Below are 26,621 nucleotides of genomic sequence, written 5' to 3'. Positions count from 1 at the left end.
CACCCCAAAGCATATTCCTTGTTATGCTACTGCAATAGGAAGAATAGGGGATAGCTTGATAGGTGGAGTAGGAAAGGAAGGGAGAACTTTTGTTGAGAATTAATGGACTATCTTGTTGTACTATAATCAAATGCTACAGTAGCCAATGTCTGCCTCTGTAGCATTTGACAATAAACGAGAGGGGGCCCAGATGGACAGTCCATTTATTAGGAAATGTTTTTGCATGTAAGCTGGATCTACCCCCCGTGCTAAGAGCAATCATATTACTTTATATCTATTTACAATTCCTTTGAATTATATTTTATAATTTTCACATTTCTTTTAAATGCAAAATAACATGGCGTTCACTGATATAAAATTACATAGTCTAAACTGGCATATGTGTAAAGACCTTGGTCCTCAATGACAACATTTCTTACAGTAGCTACTTAAATACCATTTGATTGGAATTCAAATGCATATAATTGCAAACAAAAAAGGTATTAAATATATTACATATTAATTCTTCATTTTGTATAGGTTGATTATACATATTCATTTTTGGATAAATTACTTTGTCTGTCGTAACTAATCAATTTTCTCAACATTTTTCACCCATGTGTGTGGAATCATCAGGGTATTATGTGGGATATTTAGGTACCATATTGTTTTCATTGAGTCAGAAGTTTTAAAAATGAAGATTCAATTTCTCAATTTTCTAGCCATCTTACAGAAAGCAACCATGTGAGTAACTCCAATCCCAAAATTTTACAAAGCTTTTCAAAAGACCCTAAAATTGATGCATTAAAAATAAATATAATTAAGCTCTTATATTACCTTTGCAGCACACAATTATTCATCAAGACTCCCCATTTATTTTATTAATTTGAGTTATTACAATGAAAGAAAATAGAAATTTTAAGTAAAATGAAAGTAAATGGCATTTCAAAAAAGTTTTTAAGAATAATTTCTATGATTTAATTTTTTAATTTCCTATGTTACTAAATTTATTTTGTTTCTTTCCTGATCTCTTCAACATTTCACATTTATGTGTTAGATATCTCAATGGCATCAATTTCTTGTATTGCAAATGCGAACAGAGAGGGAAAAAAATCTTGACCAAATATTTTTCAATTATTTAGTATGATGATACAAACCAACCTTCTTACTCTAAAATGTATACAACATCGATCAACCTGCAAATTATTCACCTACCTTTTAATTTCTCTTGCTTCCCACATTTTGCATTTTCGTCAAACCGGAGTTAAATGCAGGGCATCTCAATGTAGCCAGAGATAGGAATGATACAGCTCCATAGAAAGGCATTCCCTCAGATTGAAATGAGCGATCATTAGCTCAGTGTGTCATCATAGGGACTTATGAGGATATTTAGAGCCAATAGGAGAAGGAAATGACTTCTGAAAGGATCTCCAAAGGCATGATCCTTAGGTTAAATATCTGCTGTCAATTGAAAAAACTACTTGTACTGATTTCTTTCGATCCCTGGGCTACCAAATCACATAAGTAGGTGATCATTGATTATTGTCAATGTCCATTCTCATATCCAAACTGTGCTACAAAGAGCATTCATTGACTTAAAAATAGAAGATTTTCCTGACAATGTGCATAATGATGTCGCATCAGTTCTTGACAGGGATTTACAATGTAGCCTGGCAATTTTCATTCCTACTTAATTAATACAGTCCTTTATATGTAATCTCAAAATTGAATTTTATAAGTGAACTCGTCAATAACAATGCAAAATTTTGAATTAATACTTATATGCACCTGTTTCAATTAAGCACAGTGTACAGACAACAGAGGAAACAAGAGGTTCAAACCACCTCCAATCAACATTTTTATGAGATAATCTTTCTTGTATCCCAGTGGCATAGCAAAGGAGGTCCAAGGGGTCTGGGCCGCCCCCGAAATATAAAAACACAATTACTTTCCTTCATAGAATAAAAAAAATATTGAAAAATCATGAATTTACAAAATATTTCTTTGAAGTTTTCAAATGAAGTTTTTTTGATTATGAAAAGCATTAAAATTAGTTTTAACCCTCTACTTATTACCCTGTTTTTCAAAAGTTATCCCCCCTGGTTTTAAACTCCCCGGAATGAAATTCCTGGCTACTCCACTGTTGTATCCCCTGCAAATGAATCCAGGGTGACTCTGTAAATGTAGGCCACAGGCTTGTCCTCTTGTTATTTCCTTGAATAATCAACAAATATTGCTCCACAGATTTGTTTGGGAGGTAGTAGCGAATCCAGAGCTTTGCGGTAGGCTTAAACAGCTTCTACAACTAAAAAAAATCTTCTTAGGAGACTAAGGTGACATTTATTTTAGTGCTGCACTACGTAGGAATGCAATTTTATCCTGGTTGGCTTGGCCACAGGCATGTAGTAGCCACCCCTGAGTGATATTTGTCTACCAAAATTTTGATCAGACATATTTTTCTAGGAGGACCATGAACCTCCTACGGTACACTGGACCCTGCCTACAACCACTTTATCTATGCCCCTAATGGCGTAACCTCTGAGGTTGGATAATTTATTTATCTTTAGATTGCAAAACTTAATAATGACTGGCTTCACACCACCTCTTCACACTTTTGCAAAGTCCCAGTTATGAAGGGATATATTAATGAAGTGCAACCATAATTAAACAATTATGAGAAAGAAAAGTAACTTCCATCCTGCATCTTAATCTTAGTGGAAAAATTTCCAGGAAAACATAGTTCAGTTCAAAATAAGGAACAATATACATCTAGAGGTCTGAGGTAGTCTTGAAAATAATATACAAGAGTATTAAATAATTCAGATATTTTATATAAAAATCAGAATGTTAATAACAATAAATATTACAATTCCAATAAGAAACTCATTTTAACAATACCAGCATCCACGACAGTTCAAAGAATTTCTTTGCTTTGTTTCATAGAATTGAACATATCTTTGGTTACGTTGAGTCCAACACTTGTTCAATCAAAGTCGAAACAGGGACTCCAATGATGTAGCAAAGGAATATACCAAGCAATTCATCAGAAGAAAAAAATATCAATCCTCTAAAGATATATATGTAGTTGAATATTTTTTGAAATGCTCAAAAAAAGGGGAGACATACAAAATATTAAATGCACAGAAAGGAATGTGACAAAAGCTTAAAAAAACTTTGATATTTCATCAGAATTCCAAACTGCAAAGAAAATCTAATATGCTCAACACAATTTATCACAGAAATCCATGCCAATGAAAAGGTGAAGAAAACTATTTTTCACAGAAATTAGTCATTAGATGTTACTTATATTTTTGTCTTATCCTCAAATAAGTATTAACTCACTTAATATTTTCCTTTTATGACTTGGTTTTATATAAATTATTCTCTATTTTAAGAATACAAAGGATATCCAAGCCCTTATAACCTTCCAGTACAAATGCATAGTTGCATGTGACACCAAAAAAGCAAGACAATTCTCACACAGTACAGGTGATTCCGTTATCTAGAGTAGAAAACACATTTCCTTTACATATGCAAATGTGTGTTTTTAGGCATATCGAAGGTTACATTTTCTCATTTAATCTAGAATGAAATGGGGTGAATATATAAATTTTCTGAATTTATGAATTAGCATAATAAAAATTTCCCTTGTGGTTAAAAGATTTGAGACAGGGAGAGAGTATTTGCACTGAGTCCCACTAAGAAGGTCAAATATCCCAAATGCTGGAATGAGAAAGTATAATACAACCAATTACTATTTACAAATACATGTGGCAACTGACATAATCAACAACACAGCTCTCTGCATATCGAAGCCATTAGTTCACCTTTCTTGATCACTAATTACCAATTGCTTGCTGTACAATTGATCCAGTGCTGTTCAATGAAAAAACCACCACATGCAACTTTGCATCTCATTAGAGTCTTTCACACCAGCAGAAGTAAATGTCCATTACTTGAGCACGATACCATACTTCTTATATAAAGTACATGCTACCTCGACAGAATGACCAGAATTGTTCAACCATTGGTGAAACAATGTTTCACATATTATTTTCACACATGAAACAATATTCACAGTTACGCTGTAGGCCTCTGATTCTGCGTCTTCCACTGAGTAGACTGCTGTAGTTGCTGCTGCTGCTCCTTTTCCTTGCGTCTGCGAGGAACACGCCTGCCCAAATGAAGCTGCACCTGTCCCGTCTTGATCTCTTTGAAAACTGTTATTGCCTCCTTGTGGCTCAGTCCATGCAAGGGCTTCCCATTAACAGCCAAAACTTCATCTCCTGGAATGACAAAAATATTTCAGTTAAGATGTAGGTATGGAAATATTAGCAAATAACCAAATAATGTATTTTCCAATAACAGAGGCAGTCAAGGCTAGACAAGTGTTTCTGTTTATTTGTTGACCAATATCTTGTGAAAAACTTCATTATTTGTGTATACATAATCATAGTTATTATAGTTCTTAGCCAAGCCAATTGGGGGATTCTGGCCTAGTTGCCTTAGCTAGGGCCAGCAAGATATTTAACCTCCTAATTATCACTCCTGTTTTGCTGGAAATCTGATAATCACATTATGTGCAAAAAATCCACAGAGGAAAAATCATTCGCCTTGACCAGGATTCGAACCCGAATCCCTCGATTTCCACAGGTAAGAATGACGCCTCGGTACCTTACCTGGCTAAAGCACTCGGCCGGAAAGTGAGGGATCCAGGTTCGAATCCCGGTCAAGGCGAATGATTTTTCCTCTGTGGATTTTTCGCACTATTTGTGAGTGACTCCGTAAAAGTTATCACCGAGGCTAGTCTCGGCATACTTAAATAAATCTCGTTATGTATTTCTAGCCACAATTTTCAATTTCAGGTTGGCCAATGTTAGAGATTAAACACATTAATTATTGGTCAGCAAATGGCAACTCTAAGTGCAAACATTTAAAATTTTTCTTAAATAGATGATAACTAAATTAAAAGAAACACATAATCTAATTAAAAGTAACAACTAATAATGAAAAAGCATGGTAAATTCCTGGACCAATGTACCATTGGAAATGACAATAATGCATTAACATACAAATATGCAAAATATAATCGTTTCCATGGAATTTCCACCCTCTAAACTTAACAAGTTAATTCATAAATAAAACCTCATTTAAGAAAATTCACTGTTGGAAGTCCACAGATTTAAAAATCTGTGAGTATGTACATTTTTATCTTAGAAGTCCATCATTTCTATTACAGTGTTGGAGAGAACCTTGAACTAATTCTTAAGTCAACAAGTCTAGGTCAAGAGAAATAGGCTGTCAACATCTAATGGATTAAAGTCCATTGTACTTCTTTAATGCGAGACAAGCAAAGAAACGATAACAAATTACGGTATTATTAGTGGTTTTAAAGGAAGAGCTAAGATATATTTCTAAGCCCCATGCGGTAGACAAAAACTTCCCTAATTTTGGGGGAGGGAGCGGGCCTTCTAGACCCCTCTTTTATTTATCCCTACCACAAGAAAAATGATTTGTCCAATTTATTAGAGTAAGAATTTTAAAAATTACGCTAAAAAACTTTTACGAATATGGAAAGTACTATGGCCAGATACCAACTGAACATGGACAAAAATAACTAAGATGTTAGTATGCAGCAAAAAGGAGGAAGCTAGGGCAAATATTGAACTAGAAAACAAAGGCTTGAAGAGGTGATATAGTAGATTTTTGTTATCTAGGAAGCCTAATTATCTACAATGGATGAAACGAAAAAAATAGTTAGTAGAGTGGTACAGGTAGGCTTTCTAAAAAAAGAAGAATATTCTTACAGTTGAGGTTAAAAGCATAGAAGTAAGCAAGGAAACAATTCATCAGATTCTACATATGAAGCATGTTTCTCTATGGGAGTGAGGCATGAACCTTGATGGCAGCAGAAAAGTAAAAAAGAGTGGAAACATTTGAAATGTGGTGCTAGCAGAGAATGAGGAAGATAAAATGGATCGACTGAATTGGTAATGAGGAAGTGATAAGAAGGATGGGAAAAAAAGAAGTATGCATATTCTAAAAACAACTTAGTAGGCCACATTATGAGGCATGATAGTCTGAAGAAAACAATTGTAGACGGACAGAAGGGCAAGGGACGGCCCCTAATGAGTTGCATAGGAAAGATTATAAAGGATGCAAAAGAGAATAAATAAGCCAATATGAAAAGCCCAGCGGATAGGATAGTGGAATGGGGAGCTCCATCAAACCAATCTTAATTTATTAGATTAGATTAGATTAGTCAGGAATTTTTTCGGGGGGCTGGGTCCAAAACCAGGGGGGCAAATTTTTGAAAAACAGGGTACTAAGTAGAGGATTTTATACTAATTTTAACTCTTTCAATCAGTGGCACAGCGAGGGGGGGATTTTGGGGAATAAAACCCGGACAATTTTTTAAGTTTAATCTATTTTATTTATTTGAATTAATATTACTTATGGAATAGTGAAAGGAAACATTAAATATCCCTGAGAAGGCCGTAAAACTCACCATTTTTAACCATTTATCTTAATTTTTTTCTGGCGGAGGGCCCTCGCACCTCCCGCTTACCCTGGAAGGTATACCATACCCCTAGATACCCCAGTATTAGTTGCGCCTGAAACCCCCCCTCTAACCTTAATTCCTGGCTGCGTCCCTGCTTTCAATAATCGAAAAAACTTCATTTTTCAAATTAATATTTTGTAAATTCATGATTTTTCAATATTTTGTTTTCTTTTATGAATCAAAGTAATTGTATTTTCAAATTTCAGGGGGGAAGCTGGACCCTCCTGACACCTCCCCTCGCTACGCCACTGCTTAGGAATGTTGACTCATTATGATGACCAGTAATTTGAACAGCTCATTGTAGAGTTTTTGAAATATGTATATATTGATCAGTTAATTTTTCTTGGAATTTGCTAGTATTCGTAGAGTTTTCCCTCACGTTGTGTCACCGACAGACAGGGGCGCAGCAGGGATTAAGGCTGGGGGGGTTTAGGTGCAACTAATACCGGGGTGTGTGGGGGTATGGAATACCCACCAGGATAAGCGGTAGGTGCGACATTAATAAATTGCGGAATTTTAAGAAAAACGGTTCAAAATGGCGAGTTTTACGGCTTTCTGAGGGATATTTTATTAATCCTTACACTATGCCATCAGTAATATCATTCCTATTAAGTAAAATGGATTAAAGTTAAATATTTCTCTGAGGGGGGGTTTAACCCCCAAAACCCCCCTCTCTGCGCCACTGCCGATAGATGTAGAGTTTTTCTCGTCCGGGCAAATTTAAGAAAAAACTCCGGTTGGAAAAAGGTTTCTCCACATAGAGGAAAAATTATGCCAAAGAAAAATACGTGTTTCTTCTCCGAACTATCCTCAGAAGTTTGCCAAACATCTGCAGGGCGCAAGCCGGTGGGATAGTCGACCTCAAGGGGACGGTGGATAACCTCGTGGAGGACAGAAATTAAGGGGCACATACGGTGCTGCCATCTCGTGAATTAAGCACAAGGCCGGGACGCAGGTGCATAAGCCCTTCCCCCTCCAAATATTTTTTTTTTTCCTTTTCTTCGGAATTCTCTTTCGCGCGAACCCCCTCGAACGGAAAAGCCAAGGTGCGCGCTGATGAGGAGGTGTAGGGCCAGACTGTGAAATGACCTTCCAGGGGAGTTTAATCGCAGAAATGACGAACAAAATTCTAGCTCGCCATCGGATTTTCCTAATTTTAGCACTATTTCGAAGAATAATAACTAAATATTTTGAAAGTTTAACAATGTTAAAACTAGGGATGGCAATCGAAACTAAACGAAAATAAAAAACAGAAAAATTTCAATAGTTTTGTTCGTAGAAACTAAATGGATTTAAACCCGGGGAGCTAAACAAAGGGTCGAAACGAAATCGGAGTCAAAACTACTTCGGGTCGAAACCAGTGGCGCCGATGTGGCTAGAGGGGGCCCGATCACCCTCAAAAATTCGATACAGGTGTGAGGAAAAAATGTGTCAGGTTTGTCAATTTTCCCCGGATTGTCCAGATATCTAGATTCGAGTTATCAGGGTTCTAATGTTGGTCACATGACTGTTCTAAAATGCTTAAAAAACTTAGATCTCACTACTTATAAAATTTCCCGGGGCAAGATCCCCGGTTTGGGCCCCCCCAATATTTTTTGTAAGTCGGCACCTCTTGTGGAAGCTAAACAAAAACTCTGGGACGAAACGAAACGCAGATAATGTTTCGCACCGGAGGAGGGACCTCGTGCTTCACCCTCGAGCAGTTTAGTTTCGATCCGCACACGGAGTACGAAGTATGGTTCAATGCATTAAATGTTCGGCATACCGCCTCTAGATGCATGGGGCACTCATATTTTGACCGCAAACAGAAGAAAGGTGAACGCAAACTGGCCATTCAATTTTTATGCTCAATGTTTTAACCTGTCTACATCAAGTCGTGAAATGGGTCGAAACTAATCCCTCTCATCCCCCCTTATCGCGTAATATATCCACATGGGGGTACCTAGCTTGGGGCAGCGGGGGGCATCTGCTCCCCTAGAAGCAAAAACCCCAAAAGTCTTTAAGTAAAATCAGTACTGAATTGAAAGGAAAGTATTCAACAAATTTTCTTTAAACCCACGAAAAATGATATGTATCAGTATAAGATATGTAAAAAAAAAGAAAACTATTTTTTCAAGGAAATAATCTCATAAACTAATAAAGCGTTGTTATATTTTTCTTAAAATGTTGGTTAAATTACCTTTTCCATGCTAAAATTTAACAACTTGGCTTGCCCACCCCTAGAGCACGGTTTGCCCCCCCTAGTTATGATCCTGGGTACGCCCTCGTACGTCCACGATATGGAAAAAAAATATTGGCGGGTAATAAGAGAGGTGCGCTAGGAAGGGTGGGGTAAGACTTCCGCCATTTACCGGTCACCCACTGCAACCAAGGTCGTGAACTCCCTCCACACGAGGCAATACGTATTCCGCGAGGGAGGAAATAATAAACACCCTACTCCATCCGCCATAACCCGTCTCAGAGCAGTCGACTAATTAAAAAGCCACATCTCACTTTCCTCGGCAACGCACGACCGTGGCAGGGCTCAAGTGGGGAGGAAAGCACCTTTGGAAGGGAAGAGTCGCACGCTTCCAATTAACGTAGAGAAAACTTGTGAGTCAGTGCGAAGACTTCGTGTTTTGGTGGTGATGGGGTTGTTGCTGGGTGGACATCCACGACGCGGAAGCACCAAGGAAATGACAGCGAGGGTTAGAAAAAAAAATTCGCGGAGGCGAATTCATTTTTTTTGCACGTTTTTATTCGCGACTCGGGTTTCGATGTGCCATTTCGTCCTCAGAAAGGTGACGTATTCGGATGGCACGGCCAAATAATGCGAATGTTGAATGTGGATGTAATAATTCAAAATTCAAGCGGCGCAAACAAAGAAAATGTTCAAACGGACTTAAAGAGGGTATTTCACGAAGTCGTTCACCGTAATTTTTTAAAATTGGAAATAAACATTTCAAAACTTTTAATATATGTGCATTCTATGTACCTCATGAACTATGTTGTATTTTGCATGTAACATTTACATTAGCTTTCACTCAGTGGGTTTTCGCAGGTTTTTCACGCCCCCCTTTTTGTGTGGGCGTTTTCCTGCACTGGGTTCTTTCGCTGAAGGATATTACACCCTTATCCTAATGTTTTTTCCCACAAACAGAAATCTTTTTACACAAAATTTTCAGATATAGTTTTTAAAATTTTTGACATTTCACAAACAGTGTATATTGTATATTCTTTGTATTGTAAACGTTTGTCTACCATTTTTTAATATGCTTGCACTGACGTTATCGAGGGGTTAGGTGGAAGAGGGGACTTTTTAGTCTCAACCTCGCCCGAATAAAGGCATTTTATTATTATTATTATATGATGACCGATATAATATTTGGAAGTAAAAAAATAAATAAACAATTTTCATACGGCAATCATGAAATAATTACATGTTAAATACTTCATACATGCTTAAATAATGTAAAATTATGAAAACGAAATTTGGAATAAAGCTTCGTATTTCACAAAGAAATTATTATAAAATAATACCCTACGCATCTTTAAACGTTGATTCTTTCCCGTGCGGTGAGAAGTCGAAAATTTCGCGTCCACGAAAAATATCTTTTTTTTTTTTACATATTTACGTTTCATTCAGCTGCATTTTCCGATATTCGTAAAATTCGTCAAACCGTATTATTTACCCGAGGAGGTGACATTTTTTTTTCAATTTTCATCATAACCTTGGTGATGTAGGGTCAACTCCAATCCGAAGGTAATAACTCACCAACGGAAAAGGAATATATTTTTGGAATAAGATACAGAAAAACGTAAATGTAATGAAAGCTGCCGAAATCAGAGCGTAAGATGGTCGGCATGGTCCAGGGTATACGGAGGTAACGCTCCGATGTATCGCAAGAGAACCTTATTGTCCATTGCTTCACAGTGAGAGAATGGTTTTCGCAATCGGCAGTTAAGAGAAAAATTCAAATGAGTACAATACCAGCAGGGAATATAATGCATGCAATTTCTTAAAATAATTCCTCAATCACTGATGGAAAAAAAACATGCCGCGCAGTGTCTCGAAAGGTGACCTTTGCATCCGGAGCCAGAAACACTATGCCTTCCGCAACGCACCCAGAAATGTCGGGGGGTATGAAAATGAATCGGAGGAGTCTAATCAATGTAAAAATAATTACGATGGAATTTGGACAAATTGAACAGTGTGACTTTTGAATTTCCATCCTATTTGCCTTCTCTATCGTCATCACAGGTCAGCAATGCTATGATTGGTTTGACGGTACTCTCCACTAAAATCTCCCATCAGCTAATCTTTTCACCCTAACATATTTCTTTGCCTGTTTCATATAATTTGTTCGAGGTCTTCCTATTCTTTGCCTGCCATCTACTTGTTCCTCGACGATTGTCTTAATCTTGTTCCTCTGTAACGTGTTCCTCGATCATGTCTCAAGATATAGCCTATTGAGTTTTTCCTTCTACTTTTCAAGGTTAGCAAGAGGCTTCTATTCTCTCCCACTCTTGTCCGGACTTCCTCATTAATTTCTCCGTCGATCCATTTGGTACTCATCATTCTTCTGTAGCACCACATTTCGAAATCCTTGATTTCTCCACTGCGGTCACAATAGAATTCAATGAAATGTTGCGAAGTCTGCCTCATGAACGGCGGTGAAATATACATGAATTGTCATGAGAAAAAATTCCCATGGACCGGGAATCGAACCTCGGACTTTGGAATTTCCGGACCACTGCGCAGACGACTGCGCTATCCAAGGTCCTTAATTCCCACGGAAATCATAGCGAGGCTCATGGTATTAGATGTTAGATATGGCACTAGATCTAGTCTTATGACTTTGGAGACCACCTGAAGCTCCCTCTCCTTTATTATTACCAGCTTTAAAATCAAAATATTGGGAGTAAATTTCATTTCTCCCAATATTTCAAAATACCATTTCAGTAATAATAATAATAATAATAACAATAATAAATGATCATTATTTATTATATTAATTAATAATATTAACAATAATACTATTTATTATTATTATTAGACAAATTTAAACATGGACGAATTTTTTTCCCATGGCAATTCATGTGTATTTCATTCCTTACGAAATAACTCTCTGCTTCACATTCCGCGATTCCGTCTCTCCATCTCTCAACGCTCTCTGTTCTACCGAATCCCCTCCTTGTTTAACTCCATAGCTTCAAAAATCCCTTCCCTGGACCTATTTTTCTCTGACACTAGTTACAAAGCCACCTTAAAATGCCATCTGAATAATTCACCATTGTCTAATCAATAGTGCCCCTTCTTATGTTTAAAATTTTTTGTTTTCTGTTAGTTTTTATTTAGTGTGCTATTGTTTGTTATCTTTTAGGTATTATTTATTTAAGGAACAGCCAATGTAAAAAGGCTCCCAAAAATCAAGGCCTTTGTGCCGTTTTTGGTGATGAAATAAATAAATAAATTTTTCACAAAAAATACTCCATTCAATAGCGCAGTCAACATCGGTAGCCTCCGCTAATCAATGTCCGGGCCCGAAGGAAGCGGAGCTGGCCCAAGGACGTCATCGCTTCTACCAATGAGCGAAAAGGTTGGATTGATTGGCACGGACCCCCTCAGGGGCGAGTGGAGAAGACCCACATGGGCCTCCTGCGGCCAGCCCTCATCACGGAGGACAGACGCGAAACCCGCTAAGGACATTCCCCTGCCCATCCTCGTCCAACTCGCGATCTTCTCCTGTTGATTGGAATGGGACGCAGAATATCCTTGAATCACGCGATCTCCAGATTGTGTTCCACTAGGAGAGAGGCTGCGTTAGCTCCATTTCATGCCTTGGTCATCAATGGAAACAGTCATTGATGGCTTTGAAAATGCAAGATTCTCGGATAATTTTCGATGCCATTATCAAGCATATTTAAAACGTTTTTATAAAACTATTTTTGCTGCTGGTCGTCTTGTCCAGATCATATCTTGCGACTCAATTTTGACCCACTTGCCGATTGGCTATCAAGCTGAAATTTTCAGGATAACTCAAAACCAGATGACAGTGCAATATTCTAACACTGTTATTCTGATTGAACTGTATCTCGATTTTTATTCAGTATAAAATTAAATACGTAGATTAGTTCAATGAATGGCCACCAAAATCCGATGACGGCGCTGAGATCATTGAAAGAAAGGAGAATGATAGAAAATCACAGCAATAAAATTTGTTTACATAACAGTTTATTGAAAAATTATCACGAGAAAAACGTTGTTTTTATAAAAATTACTTCTGAATTGTAATAGGTATTCATTTCTACGGCCGATTATAAATTAATATCCTATACTAATTGGATGATCAACACTGTACTACAGGTACTAGTTGTGATAGTCAATCGTTGGACGACAGTGAATCAATAGCCAGCAACTGGTAGTCAGTACTGGGCAGTAAAAGTGATAAAACGAACAATTTATATTTTATTCGATATAATAAAAATATCAATCGTTATCTTAATTAAATCAGTTGGTTCAACTGACGCTGAAAGATGCGTCCGATAATAATGGATTATTAGTTAACAGATGATTTATTAACAGTCCACAAAATTGCTGAGTCAGTTCTACTCCTAACTTTGGGTTCTTTCGACCGATTGGAGAATCATAGTTCAAAGCCACTGCTGACTTCCTTTACTTGTCCGTAAAGCATAATAGCCATTTATCAGAAAATACCTGTGCTTTGAAAATCCAACTGCTATTAATTGATCCTCAATTAGAGTTTCAGGAGTATGGACATCGTTGTTCATTGTTTCATCATAGCCATACAATGTGGATTGTGAAATTTATACGTCTAGCTAGCCAAAATCCCGAAATTTATGGTGCAAAAATTTCTCATGGAAAAAAATCATTCGATTTAACCTCGATATAGGCCAGAACATCCCTAGAATCATTCAACCCGTTCCCAAAATCAGCCAGTGATGGTATGATTTATCCAGGACACCGGCCAGAATATCAATAGAATTATTCAGTCTGTTCCAAAAAATCAGTCTGTATTTGACTCTCATAGAAATCACCATTGCCAAAAATTTCTCATAGAAAAAAGTCATTCGATTTAACCTCGATATACGCCAGAACATCCTTAGAATCATTCAGCCCGTTCCCAAAATCAGCCATTGATGGTATGGTTTATCCAGGACACTGGCCAGATTTCTATAGAATCATTCAGTCTGTTCCCAAAAATCAGTCTGTATTTGCCTCTTCTTCCCAACTTCGTGATGCCGCTTAGCGCCTTCAGCAACCCGTCGAAAAAAAACAATCAAGGATGAGCTAAAGGTCGCGTTGCAAAAACAATTTTCCAGAATTGTTTTGCGCCCAATGAGAGGATTCTTTTTCCTTTGCAGACGCTCTCACATCACACACACAAGGATGTGGTCAAGGAACTGATGGAAACGAGAATTCCTACCATTTTTTTCCTTAGGCTAGGCCAGAAGGTCTTCACTTTCGTCGAAAAATTGTGGAATACGTCAACAAGTGGGCCAATATTTTTTATGACTAATCTTCCTGAATATGGCACACAAAGAGAGAGTGTGTATACCCAGATCGTGAATTCCAAAAGAGGGAAGGATTTATTTCACACTAAGAGAGAAAAAAATGTCACCAATCTATTTACTTTATACTTTAGCTAAACCTCATATAATAGAACAAACTAATAGCTGTATAAAATTCTTAATTAAAATGACAAAATATGAACTTATTTTGGAGGACAAAAACTGGTGGCTGGTTAATGAAAATTTACAACTTTTCACCCGAAAGCGATCCTCCTTTTCTACATGTTGGTTAAAAAAGGTTAATAGATTTAAGATTGGACAACTAAAAATGGCTTATAATATAATAGCTAATAATTTGTAAAATAGTTTTGACTCTTTTCTATCGTAACAATATGAACTTATTACGGAGGACAAAAACTAGTGGCAGGCTCATGAAAATTTACAAGTTTTCACCCAAAAGCGATCCTCCTATTCTAAATCTTGGTTAAAAAAGGTTAGATTTAAGATTGGACAACTAAAAATTGCTTATAATATAATAGCTAATAATTTGTAAAATGGTTTTACTCTTTTCTATCGTACTAATTGGTTTAAAAGAAAATGAGAAGCATAATAATATGATACCTGCCACCACGTTAACCTTACATAAATAAAACACATTTATTTTCAAAGGCGTCGTAACTTGACAACTATGAAAAGTTGCCAAGAGTTGAAACATTGAAATTGAGTGCATGATCATTTTCTACTATTTTGTCCAAATGCTGCGTCATTACGTGGTATCCACAAGTTTCAATGGTGACCGTGTAATGATTTCATGGAAACTATTAATTGGATATCGCGATACCTACTTTCCCTTCCCAAACCCTACTTTAGCGTACAACAATTTCCACGGAATTAACTTCCAGACGGCTTATTCAGTCGTGACTTGGCCTCAGCGATCTATCTCATTATAATTTTTCAAAGGCACACAACGCAGAACGGCATGGAGTTTCCACGAAATCATTGGTAAAGATGAAGGTTCAAGGATATTAGAGGTGTTAGTGTTCTCTCAGATTTTCTCAGGACGAGATTGGAGAGCTGTTTTCGTGAGGTGCTGAAGGAAGGTCAGGCAAGTCACGTTCTCGCAGGAAATTTTACTAAAACGGCGCATTTAAAAGCCATTAAATTTCAAAATAGGTGATTTTTTCGGTATGTGATCCTTTTAAAATTCGTAAAACTATGCATGATTGCTGTGTAACCTCAAAGCGATAAACGATGAAATGGTAGCGGCACTTGAGATAAGCTAGCTATTCTAAATTCTCCCAGCTTACCGTAAGGAAGGCGATTGATAATAATTAAAGTCTTGCAACACATTTCCACACGAATTTTAAAACGGTTTCCAAACGGGAATCGCGCTCAGGTCATAAATATCAGCAACTTAGACGGAAATGTTATTTTATATTTTTTTCGGAACGGCTTAAATGTCTTAAATTGAACTATACAGTCGCATATAGCTGATTTCACCCCAACTCTGTTAAAAATATTAATTATCATAATAAAATAATATTACTTATTATTAATAATGATATATTACTACTATCATATTTTATTATTAATAATATTATTTAATTATCATTATTATTTTACCAGATCCTTCATCATTCATTATGATAATTCACATTGCAATAAATAGCATCATACTTGTAAAAAAACTATAGGAATTTATGATAACAAACCACTTATTTTCGCCTCACAGGAAAACACATTTTAAGCATAAAAATTGATGTAGATAAAATTGTTTCTCTCTTTTATCATTCATGTAATACGACTGAGATGATGCTAATAGATTCCTCCTTATTGTATGGAAGGTTCATCATTTCAAAACCCTTTCTATTAATGTGTCTCTCCTGTCCCCGGTAAGTATTTTTTCGAAATTTGATAGCTATCAGCGTAAAAAACAATTTATATAACCATGCAGCAGCTCAAAGTTGCCCTTTAAAAATAGAAATGTTTATTGTTTGAAAGATTTCGGTCATTGTACAGGGATGCCAATTGTCAAAGCCAGTTATTAAGGTAATAAATCCTAATTATTCCTACCGTGGAACAAAGCTGTTTGGATGTCATACCCCGACCCACGGCCTATCGCTGCCGATCTCTTGTCCTAGCGACCCCTTGCAATTGGGACGTCGCCCATCGCGGACACTCGCACAAAAGGTCGACAAAGCAGAGCCCGCCCAGCCAGGTGGCTGCGGTACACCTCACTCCCCCTCCACTTCATACCACTCATTCCCTCTTCTTCCATTCCTTTTAAATGGCATCCAATAGAGTAGGCAACCACCACCCGTCGTGCACCCCGGGACCACCACCTCCACACAATAAACAAAAGAGTGCCGAAGAGAGAACGCGTGGAACAAGATAACATCGACGTTTTAGCATAGGGCACGAGATATTAACTGATAAGGCTAATTAAACATGAATGTGGTAAGACGATTTTACTGATAAGAGGGCAACGAGTTAATTACAATTATCCGTGAATTCATATGCAGTTAATTATTTTATTTCAATTCACAATTTCACAATTTTTTTCAAGAATGAAACCAAAGTAACAAAGCGAAAGGAAGGGATTGATAATATTTTAAATAATACCTCTGATTACGATCTTCATTAGGCAAAGTGTAACAGGAGGGTCACTTTACTTAAAAAAACGAAAAAAAACTGCTGAAAACAGCTTGGGTAAATTTAGCAAGTGTTTTTTTATCAATTTGCTCAACTTCCATTAGGAAGCGCTAGTAGTCGCGATTATATTTTTTTCCAAGACCATCCTTCATCATCATCGCATCAATTTAAAAGACTTTTGAATTTACCACCACTTTTTCCCCTTCAAAATTCTCTACCGAATTTAGGTATTTATATTTCCAGTAATATCTGACATAATTTTGCCACATGGGACGAATATTCTCAAAGACAGCATCTTCCATGGCTTACACTGGCATATTCGGTGCGACTGATATTGCCGAATTACTTATTTAGATTAATGGGCGCAGAAAATTTACCAAAATAATCAAATGCCCAAGAGGAAGACGCAAAATAATTTCGAATTTACCCTGTATTCGTTTGTCTCCAAAAGCTTTGAACAACTTAGGTGTTAGTACCATCAGAATTCCCTGACAACTCTATCAATATGAGACAGACTCCTCCGAGAAGAAATCGTAAGATTCCGAAAATCCTGAGTCAACTATTCGATTTATCTTTTCTTCTGTTTATACAATCATCACGATACATTCGTGATACGTGGAGTGCTTCATCAGCTGTGGCAGTGAGAACATGCGTTAATTAAGGCACGAAAATATGAGGCCTAATAAACAGACGACTGTCGCGTTCCGCACCACGCTCCGAAGCTGAGGGTGGCCCTGACAGCTGACTGAGGAGAGGACGCGTGCCATGCGTCAAGTGGCACGCGAATACATGCGTCGCGACGGAGAACACGCCATGGGTGCTCTTAAGGTGTGTTTACACTGTGTAATATGTTTATGCAATATCTTTACAAAATGTTACATAAAACATGTTTTACGAAAAAGTCCGTGTAACATGTTGCATATAACATTGTGTTATAAAAAAAATCGTGTTATGCAACAAGGGCCGTTTTCCAATCCACGTAGTATGCACTCATTCCCTCTTTCTCTTTCTCCCTTGAACCCTGCTCCCTTACTAATGCTCTACTGTCACCATAAAGTGTGAACGGAAATAATGTGAACTACTGACAGTAACGAAATGTGAAGCGCAGGGTAGTGTGAGGACATCTGGTGGTTGATTTAAGATTCAATTTCACCCTGCTTCTCGGCTCGTTTACGTTTGTAATTTAGACTGCTTAATATTTTGACTTTTCTGGAACCGATTGGACGCTCTCTCTGCACATAATAAACACAAAATTACTTACTACTCCTGTTCAAGATTTCTGAGTTTTCCATTGCCGCCATTTTCACGTCCACTTCCTACGAGGGCACGTTAACGAGGGAGCATCCGCGTACCCTTGTTCACTTACCCTTCGTTCCTTTGTGCCCTCGCCGATTGGATCCACCCTTGCTGTCGTCACATCCGTAAGTTGATGATTGAAAAGTGCACGAAGGGTGAATAGTTGCGAATTAGAAAACGGCCAAGCTTTTGGTTTCCCTTTACAACATGTTACACAGGGTAAGCGCACCTTTACGAATACCAACCCAAGTGTGGAAAACTACAAGCAAATGCCAATATTGTGCATTGGCCACGCGCCAACACCCGTATCCATATAAATATATCGCCATGGAAATGATAATTACTATCGCCAATGTGTCACAAATGGTAGACCAAAACGATCAGTTCGTTTTCCCCGATCGATATAACGTATGGATGGGCACCTTAAAATTTTAAACGGCGTTTTTATAGACAATAAGTGGTATTAAATAATAAAAAAGCGAGGCAAATTTTACCCTCTTAGTTCCACCCAAATTTGGTGGTACTAGCGAAAAGTGCCAACGTTAATTTATGAATTGTGTCGCATTATATGAAAAAATACAACATGAAGTTACTTTTTTAGATAAAGTATGTTTTTTCATTCTCCTGAACATGAATTATTTGTTGATAATATTCTAATACATTAGATAAAGGATAACACAGAATGTATAAACTTATTATGATTATCAATCCGGCCTACCCTCGATCCGATATATCGGCTCATGGCACTTATCACCAGTGGAGTAAAAGCCAATATAAAGGCCCGTGGCACCAAGAGTGTTGGAAGTGGGTATGAAACGTAAAGTTGTCACGATAACGGACGTCGTGGAACGGTAATGACGTAATTAAGACATTCCATTTTTAAGTACACGAATCCCTTAGTCTAGAAAATAACAAACGATTGAAAGGCGCAGCTAAGTTCAGGTGGCTTTTCCACGCTCATTACAGACCGCGAAGACTTGGCGGGAAGTAAGTACGGCCTCGTAAAATGCCACTGTTCGTCCCGCCGCGGCCTACTCCCACCCTAAGGTACGAATGTTAGCCCGACGCAGAACTGGGTTTTCAATTAGCTTTCCCTCACTTAAGCGCAAAGGAGGCATGCTGCGGGTTTCCCGGTTCTTTGCCCATCCGCGAAAGGTCTCCCATTCCTTGCCCGAAGCACGCGCGATGACGCATCCAACTCATTCTCCGGACCTCAAAAAATAATTTACGGGCCATTTAACAGGACGCTCAACTGGCTGCAGAAAGCCTTCCCAACGTGCCCGGGATTGCTATTGTGGATGAGCATGAGCGTGGCACTAACTTTGTGATTTGAAGCCTTTTCTACCCGAGGACAGTCGACGAAAATGTTTTGAGCTCTCGCGAATAAGTACAGAATTATCCCTTGCATTGTCAGGAGTCAAGGATCGGATCACTTCAGCTCCACCATTCTTCTTTGTTGAAGTATTACTTACAGTACATTTTACTGATGAAAAGAGTGGTAACTCTAAGGAAGTATTTCACAATCATTATTAAGAATAAGCAAAAAGGCAGTAACTTGTACACTATTCTTATTCTTCATGAAGACGCATTAATTCAACTGATTCGGTCGTTACTTGGTGGAACGATGAAATGTTCATGGTGGAACAAAACTCAGTACTATTCCAAAAACTTTTATTTTAACAGTCTACGAGTTTCGACGTTTAATTTCGACGTATCGACGATAATGACGGTATAAACGTCGAAACTAGTAGAATGTTAAAATAAAAGATTGTGGAATAGTACTGAGTTTTGTTTCACCATGGACGCATTAATTGTTTAAAAATTATCTTATCACCTTGAAATTTCAGAGTAGGTAAACATAATGGACCCTCGTTAATATTCTCCCGCATCTTAAATTCGACAATCAATACGTTAGAATTGTGTTTTTATGTAAATTTTACATTTCAGATGCAGGAAAATGTTGACAAATTTATGCATAAATTGCCATGTGAAAAAACTCCCCCGGTCCGGGAAACGAACCACAGAACTTAGGCCTTCCGTGACACAGCGCAGACCACTAATCTATCCATGTTCCTGAATTCTCATGGTAATTGTACCGAGGCCCATGGTACTAGATGTTGTTGATGTGTTTACAATTAACACCATGCACATTTCAGAGTAGTAAAATGCATTTTCAACTAGCAATGCGTCACCAAAAAAAAATAGAAACGGTCTGGATGGAGCGATACGTCCTTTTAAGATGAAGGGCTGGAACCTAATTTTAGCACAAAACTTGGCCAATAAAACATTTACAAAGATTCTTCATTGATACAAATATTTTTGGAGGCAACCGTGGACTATCAGGCGTGAATCTATGTTATGAAGACATGCTCTAGTCACTCACAATTAAATGTAAGTTAGGTAGATTTTACGAAGGAATACGCTATGATCTAGACTTGAACCAGGATCTGTCTAATTTTTTACCTACGCTTTTACCAATTGAACAAACTACCATGGAAAATTACTTATATAGAGGGCATGGACGTGGGAGAGTGATTATGATAACACTTCTTCAGCCGATGACCTTACATTTAAACCGCTCGGGGAACGGAAGTACATAGTTAAGGAGTAATCAGCATGTATTTTTCACCATGACTTTGGCATTAAAGGGGCATAGGTATTAAGAAACTACAAAATTAGGTTAAGAAAATAAAAAAAAATACCTACTACAAATTAACTTATACAGTGGACTAATTTCGATACACTGCGTCAATGTTATATCAATTTACAGTTTATCATCATCAAAATTATAATCAATTCATCAATAGAATTATACAATGAAGAGGCTTTAATAACTAAGTGCTGGAAAATTAGGTTTCCAGTCATCTATAACGGGTATGAAGTGATTTTGAATACCCTTGCCATGCACCCTTCCGGTCTGGAGTCTGGAATCTTATGGCGCAGTTTTGTCATTATATTCTGATGTAATAAATTCGGCATTAGCAAGTGATGAAAGGACGAATGATTTTACAGTTCATAGTAAATGTCAATCTAACTGTGATATCTTATGCCAATGGATATGTGATTTGTGTATTTTGAAATTTAAAAATATTAGTTTAGATGGTTTAGTGCAAAGTGATATGGACGTAATTAGTTTCGCAATCAGACACTTTACTTGTACTACGGTTGTCCTAATTTTTCGGGAAGTATTTCATTTATGAAACCCTATTTTTTGTACTTTGAGATGATGCACAATCATAACCGGAAAGGATTTTCATTTAGAGTGCGCCAGAGATGGATCAAAGGCGGGCGACGACACTGCTGCTCTCTCGCGGCGGAAGTGGCAGGGTCGACCTCTCGACCCCGGCAGTGTGAACAGCGTGTGTTTGGCGCTAACGAGGTCGGCAAACAATGCCAATAAGAGATGCGAGTTCCCACCCTCGTGATCCCGGCGGCGTGGGATACTACACCGTCTTCGCATATCCAGCCTCTTCCGTCACATTTCTATCTCCTCTTCCTCCTCCTGAATACACTCAACATTCGGAAGCATCACTTCGAGGAACTGCACACGGAAAACAATACGTAGTCTAGGTAGCTTGGCCGCCTTGAGAAACGGAAGAGCCCGACTAGTCCCTCGAATATTTCAAAATTTTTGTGGAGATAAAAATTCATAAAAGGTGAGCTATATATTCGCAGTTCCACTACCGTTAACATTGTTTTTCTTATCGCAATAAAAGGTAATTGCTCGTCTCCACAACTCTTTAACGTTTCGGCTCACACAACCATCATATGGTACAGGACGATGATGACAAGATGATGGGTATGTGAGCAGAAATGCGCCGGAAACATCAAATAATTGTGGAAGTGCGACTACCTGTTATTTCCATACGTCGAACTTCCACTAGATCATACCTGGATCGATTGAAATTGTTTTTTTATCCTTTGAAAACTAATTTTATTCTTAAAAACACGTGAAAAATAACTGAAAATATTATTAAAAACACTAAAATAATTAATCAAGGATAGTTTGAAGACAAGTTTACGTTTCTATTTCTTGGATCCGCTGGACATTCAGCAATATTTTGTTTTTAATGCGATAAAAAGCGTTGAATTTCACTATGTTACTCAGTGCTTCAAGCACGGCATGCGATAATGCAGCACATAATATGCTTATGTCGTAAGATATGCTTATACCTGAGATTTAGGGACCAATTTTCTTCATACTGAGCATTTAATATTTCAGGAGAAATACCGAAAATCAGGAAATTTCCCGTAACGGTCTGCGGAGGTCCATACAACGATCCAGAATTTAAAATATGCGGAGGAAGATGATGAGTGGCGCTTTAGACAGATCCCATTTACTCATTCGACGTGGAAGCTCAAATATTATCACAAATACCGACAGCCAACTAATTCACACCGGTTGGCCGAAGACATTTCAAATCAACGTCTATAAGCTGTTATTCGACTCAAAGAAAACTGGTTAGTTCCTTTCACGCTCGAAATATGTGTGTCATCTTAAAGGATATCGATGGCATAAATACCCGGAGAAAATTATATTGGAATTATCTTGTTCACTCATCACTTTTCAATCACAACATGTATACCACAAGGGCACGACCAAGGCCCCACGCACTTTCTCTTCCAGCTCGGGGCGTCAGAAAGTGGGGAACGGAACCTCAGACTGAGATGATCGGTGGAACGAATTTTTGAGAAGAGATTAAAGCACTATTGAAGCTGGTCACGGTCTTATTTTTTCCGACAGACATGTGATGTTCTTTGACTCCGAAAGATGAAGGTGTTAAGAAAGTTTTCTCTCCACCAAGAAAGCAGTCTCGCTCGAAGACCCGACGAGGCAATCTTGGATTAAAAAAAAGGTCGCAAAGGTCGAGGCAGTCAAAGGAATATCTGATTGCCGGTCTTCGAGATAAATGGGTGCATCAAATCCAGCTATGGGAGCAAACGGGGTCAATGAAGTTATATAGAGCTCAAGTGCGGAGCACAGCCGATGGATGGAAAAAGAATATGATAGGATTATTCATGTGAGCTGCGACTTGCTCATGAGGAGGCGTGGAAGCATATTTCGAAACCATCTATATATAGCAGATTGTGAATACATTAAAAGCTTGAGTGACAGCTAATTTCTCTTCCATGAAGGATGGAGTCCTTGAATATTATTTAAAGTACAAGTAACAGGAAACTTGTCAACAGCCTTAGGCTCCATATACGAACACAAATCTGAGTTTATACGACACATGCTCCATAAAAACACCCGAGCTATACCAGGGGTTATTAATAACAGCCATGGGCAAAATGGGATAATGTAAAAAGTAAATGGGAAGTCATCAGTAAAAAGTAAATGGGAACAGTCTCTTGGGGCATGAAATTTTACGACGATGCTTCAATTCTTATTCATACCGGTTTAGGGATTTTTTTTACTTAGATTCACAACTCTCAAAGACAATTCAAACAGTATTTTCCAAAGCTTGGTTATGGACAGTGACGGAGCCTGGGGGAGAAGCGGGGGGTCCGGACCCCTCTCCCCCCCGAAACATAAAAAACACAATTTTTTCCCTCATAAATAATATTGAAAAATCATGAATTTGCAAAATATTTCTTTGATAAATAAAGTTTTTTCGATCATGAAAAGTGTAAAAATTACTTTAAAACCCATTACTTAGAACCCTGTTTTTCAAAACATTTCCCTCCTGTTTTTTTAGCCCCCACCCCGAACGAAATTCCTGGCTACGCCAATAGTTATCGAAGCTTGGTCAACTTGTATTTAAAGGTTCTAAAAATAACCTCTGAAACAAAGACGGGAACCTAAAACGGAGGAAAGTCGAAAAATGGAGAACTAGTACGTCACTAGAATTGAATTAATTGACTTTTGAATTTGACTTTTTTCGATGATTACGATTAGCCGTCCGTGAAAAATTCAATTCAAAACCTGTTTCAGCAATTACAAAAAGGAATTAATACTTCATCGCTGATTGTGAAGATTACGCAATGTTGTTGTACTTAATCCTCCTGTTAAACTTAACTCCAGATTAAAACTCATTCTAAAATTATGATATAGTTAACCGTATCCTGAACATGAGTTAGTTCCTCAGTTTGCAAAATAGAAATTTCGTGTTTCGTCTATTTTTCAGAAGCCCAATGGGCAGAGCGAATCATGAATCATGACGCACATTCACGTCTTCCAGAGCAATAAATTTTCGAGGTTCAAGAACCCTTCGAGACCCATGACAAAACCATACGAGGCGGACGGGCAGGCTCTCGTAAAACACGGTGGCTAGCACACATTACACCGTTGCCATGGACTCGGAGAGTTTAATCTACACAGCGTATACCGTCTCGAAACGTGCTGTAATGCATGAAGTGGAGCTCATAATAAGTGATAAACCCAGAGGGGACCACGAATTTCAGGTGCACCATGAGCATTCAAGATTCATTAAGTATGAACATGAACTACAAACCAGTATCAGCCTATAGCTAGTAATGAAAAACAAATAGATAAAAATTCCTCAACAATAAGAAAACCAATTCATATTTTGCCCACAAACGCTGGAAACTCAATTTTTCCACATAAAAACTCCATTTACCCTCCATTCAAAACATACGTGTGTCCTACTGTGAGATAATTGTCACAAAGGAATGCTAAAATTTAATGTTACCGTAGAACATTTTCATTTTGTTCGTTTCGGTCTATACTTCTTTATCTACCTGATAGGCTACTCGGGCCATTACTAAGCAGACTACTGTATTGTCCCCGAGTGATTTCTCGCCAATATTTTTGTTTCCTATGATTCACTTATATTACCTACTATACAGAGCGTATGCAGAATAACAGGTGTCTTTTTGTGGCAGGTATGATAGGGTATTTTACGGCAATAAATTTCGACACATAATATATACTGTATTAAATAAAATGGATATCCATATTTTGTTTTGAAGCATAAAGAGTATTGGAGCTCAATATTAAAAAAAAAAAAACCCAGCCAAACCATGAAACCCGCAAGCTAAAATAAAAATCAAAGACGCTAGTTATCTACGTTGGAAAATCTCTTAGTCATAAAGGAGCGGTGAGATTCAGAGTTTTCCAGCCAAAACACTGCCGCTCAGGCTTGGTCGCACTCCCGTTAGTGGTGCGATAGATACCAATCGTCAACCACTTATGCGCACTACCAAGCCGTGTGGAAAGGGCTGACCTGAAAAAAAAATGACGAACACGCAGAGCACCTGTAAGCTGAAGGGGGAGATAGACAAACCACCTGCTGTTTCTGCGGGAGGGAAAGGGCAACTCTTTCGCTCATTTTTTTCACGAACAATCGCGTGTGTGAGTTTTCCTTGCTACGGTATCAGGATAATGGAATGGGATTGACACGGAAAGTCTTTCAGGTCGATTCACAACAATCGCCCATTATAAATAATTAATTCACACCATACTCTAAGTGAGTTCTTCATTTCGACAAAGTCATCCCATTTAGTTCCCATTGTTGACTCTAATCTGGGTACATTTTGGGTAAATTTCAGTTCACGGAAGGATTTAATTCGGTAAATTCAGGGGTGTGAGCGTTACCATGGGGATAGTACTTCAGAAATTCCTTGAAATTAAAGGTTAATTCGTAGCATTCAGTAGTTTTAGCACCAGAGTCGAGATACACTCTAACGTAAAGCGGTGTGTGATGGTTTGGAGAAAAGACAAAAGTATTTTAAGCAAATTATACCGAGTAAATTGAATTTGATTTGTTTACAAGAAAGAGGGAGATAAATTATCGACCAAATACGTGCCTATTATCTCCACTATTTCTTCAGTGCATAAGAAAATGCAGACTATAGACGGTGAGTAAAAGCAAATATAATATCGCGTTTATCACACCTATACATAAGACGTAAGAACGCAAATAAAATCGGTAATGCTTAATTCCCCATACAATATATGAAGAAGAGCTCCACAAGCACATAGTGAACGCACCGAAGGCGTGATTCAAGTCCAACTCTCCCCGACCAGACAAAAGAAATTTAAAATGAGGCATATGTTTTCTTTCCCTGTGTAAGTGAAGTGTTTGTGTGAGATATTACAGTATGTGACCACGATTTGGGCGAAAATTCATTTGCATTTAAACAATTATGTCAATTCTCTGAACAACGAAAGCAACTAAATATTTTTTTCTTTTTCCATAATTATTTATTTTTTGGTCATTTTATTGCGACAAGGAGCATTTTTAAATCCTTTTCCTTTTTCTATTTTGTTTAATATTGATTTATTAGCAATGATAAATTGAGGGGGAAATAGACCAGATAGACACAGGAAGGACTCATAGGCGAGCGATTAACCTAGGCAAAATCTTTTCTTCTTATGAAAGTTGACTGTTTTGCTCAAACAGTTTAGAAATATATACGGCAGGCAAAAAATGGCTCAATAAAATTCAGTTCAAACTTATGATCTCAACGTAAAAAGATCACACCACATACATGGGCGTATCCAAAATCAAAACTATGGGGCGGGGGGGGGGGGGGGGGGGGGGGGGGGGGGGAAGGAACTGGCCGCGGTCGTTCAAGTTATAACTTTTTGCATAGAAAGGGCAAATGAAACCAAAATGTTAAGTAAATTATGACAGCAATTTATTAGTTTTTATAA

General features: G+C 37.8%; 1 protein-coding gene across 2 annotated transcripts in view; it reads right to left on the bottom strand.

The window, feature by feature from the left end:
- Positions 1-2,787: 2,787 nt before the first annotated feature.
- Positions 2,788-26,621, bottom strand: part of LOC124165145 (AF4/FMR2 family member lilli-like) — a 457,820-nt gene continuing 433,986 nt past the window's right edge. For both annotated transcript variants that reach the window (XM_046542452.1, XM_046542453.1), the window contains one exon: positions 2,788-4,265. In XM_046542452.1, coding sequence (XP_046398408.1) covers positions 4,060-4,265 — 206 coding nt within the window. In that variant the 3' untranslated portion in view covers positions 2,788-4,059. The remainder of the gene's footprint in view (positions 4,266-26,621) is intronic.

Source organism: Ischnura elegans, chromosome 9 (assembly GCF_921293095.1).
Source record: "Ischnura elegans chromosome 9, ioIscEleg1.1, whole genome shotgun sequence".
Lineage (NCBI taxonomy): Eukaryota > Metazoa > Arthropoda > Insecta > Odonata > Coenagrionidae > Ischnura > Ischnura elegans.
Note: the sequence above shows the minus strand (reverse complement) of the source record. Positions and strands in the feature narration are given on the sequence as shown.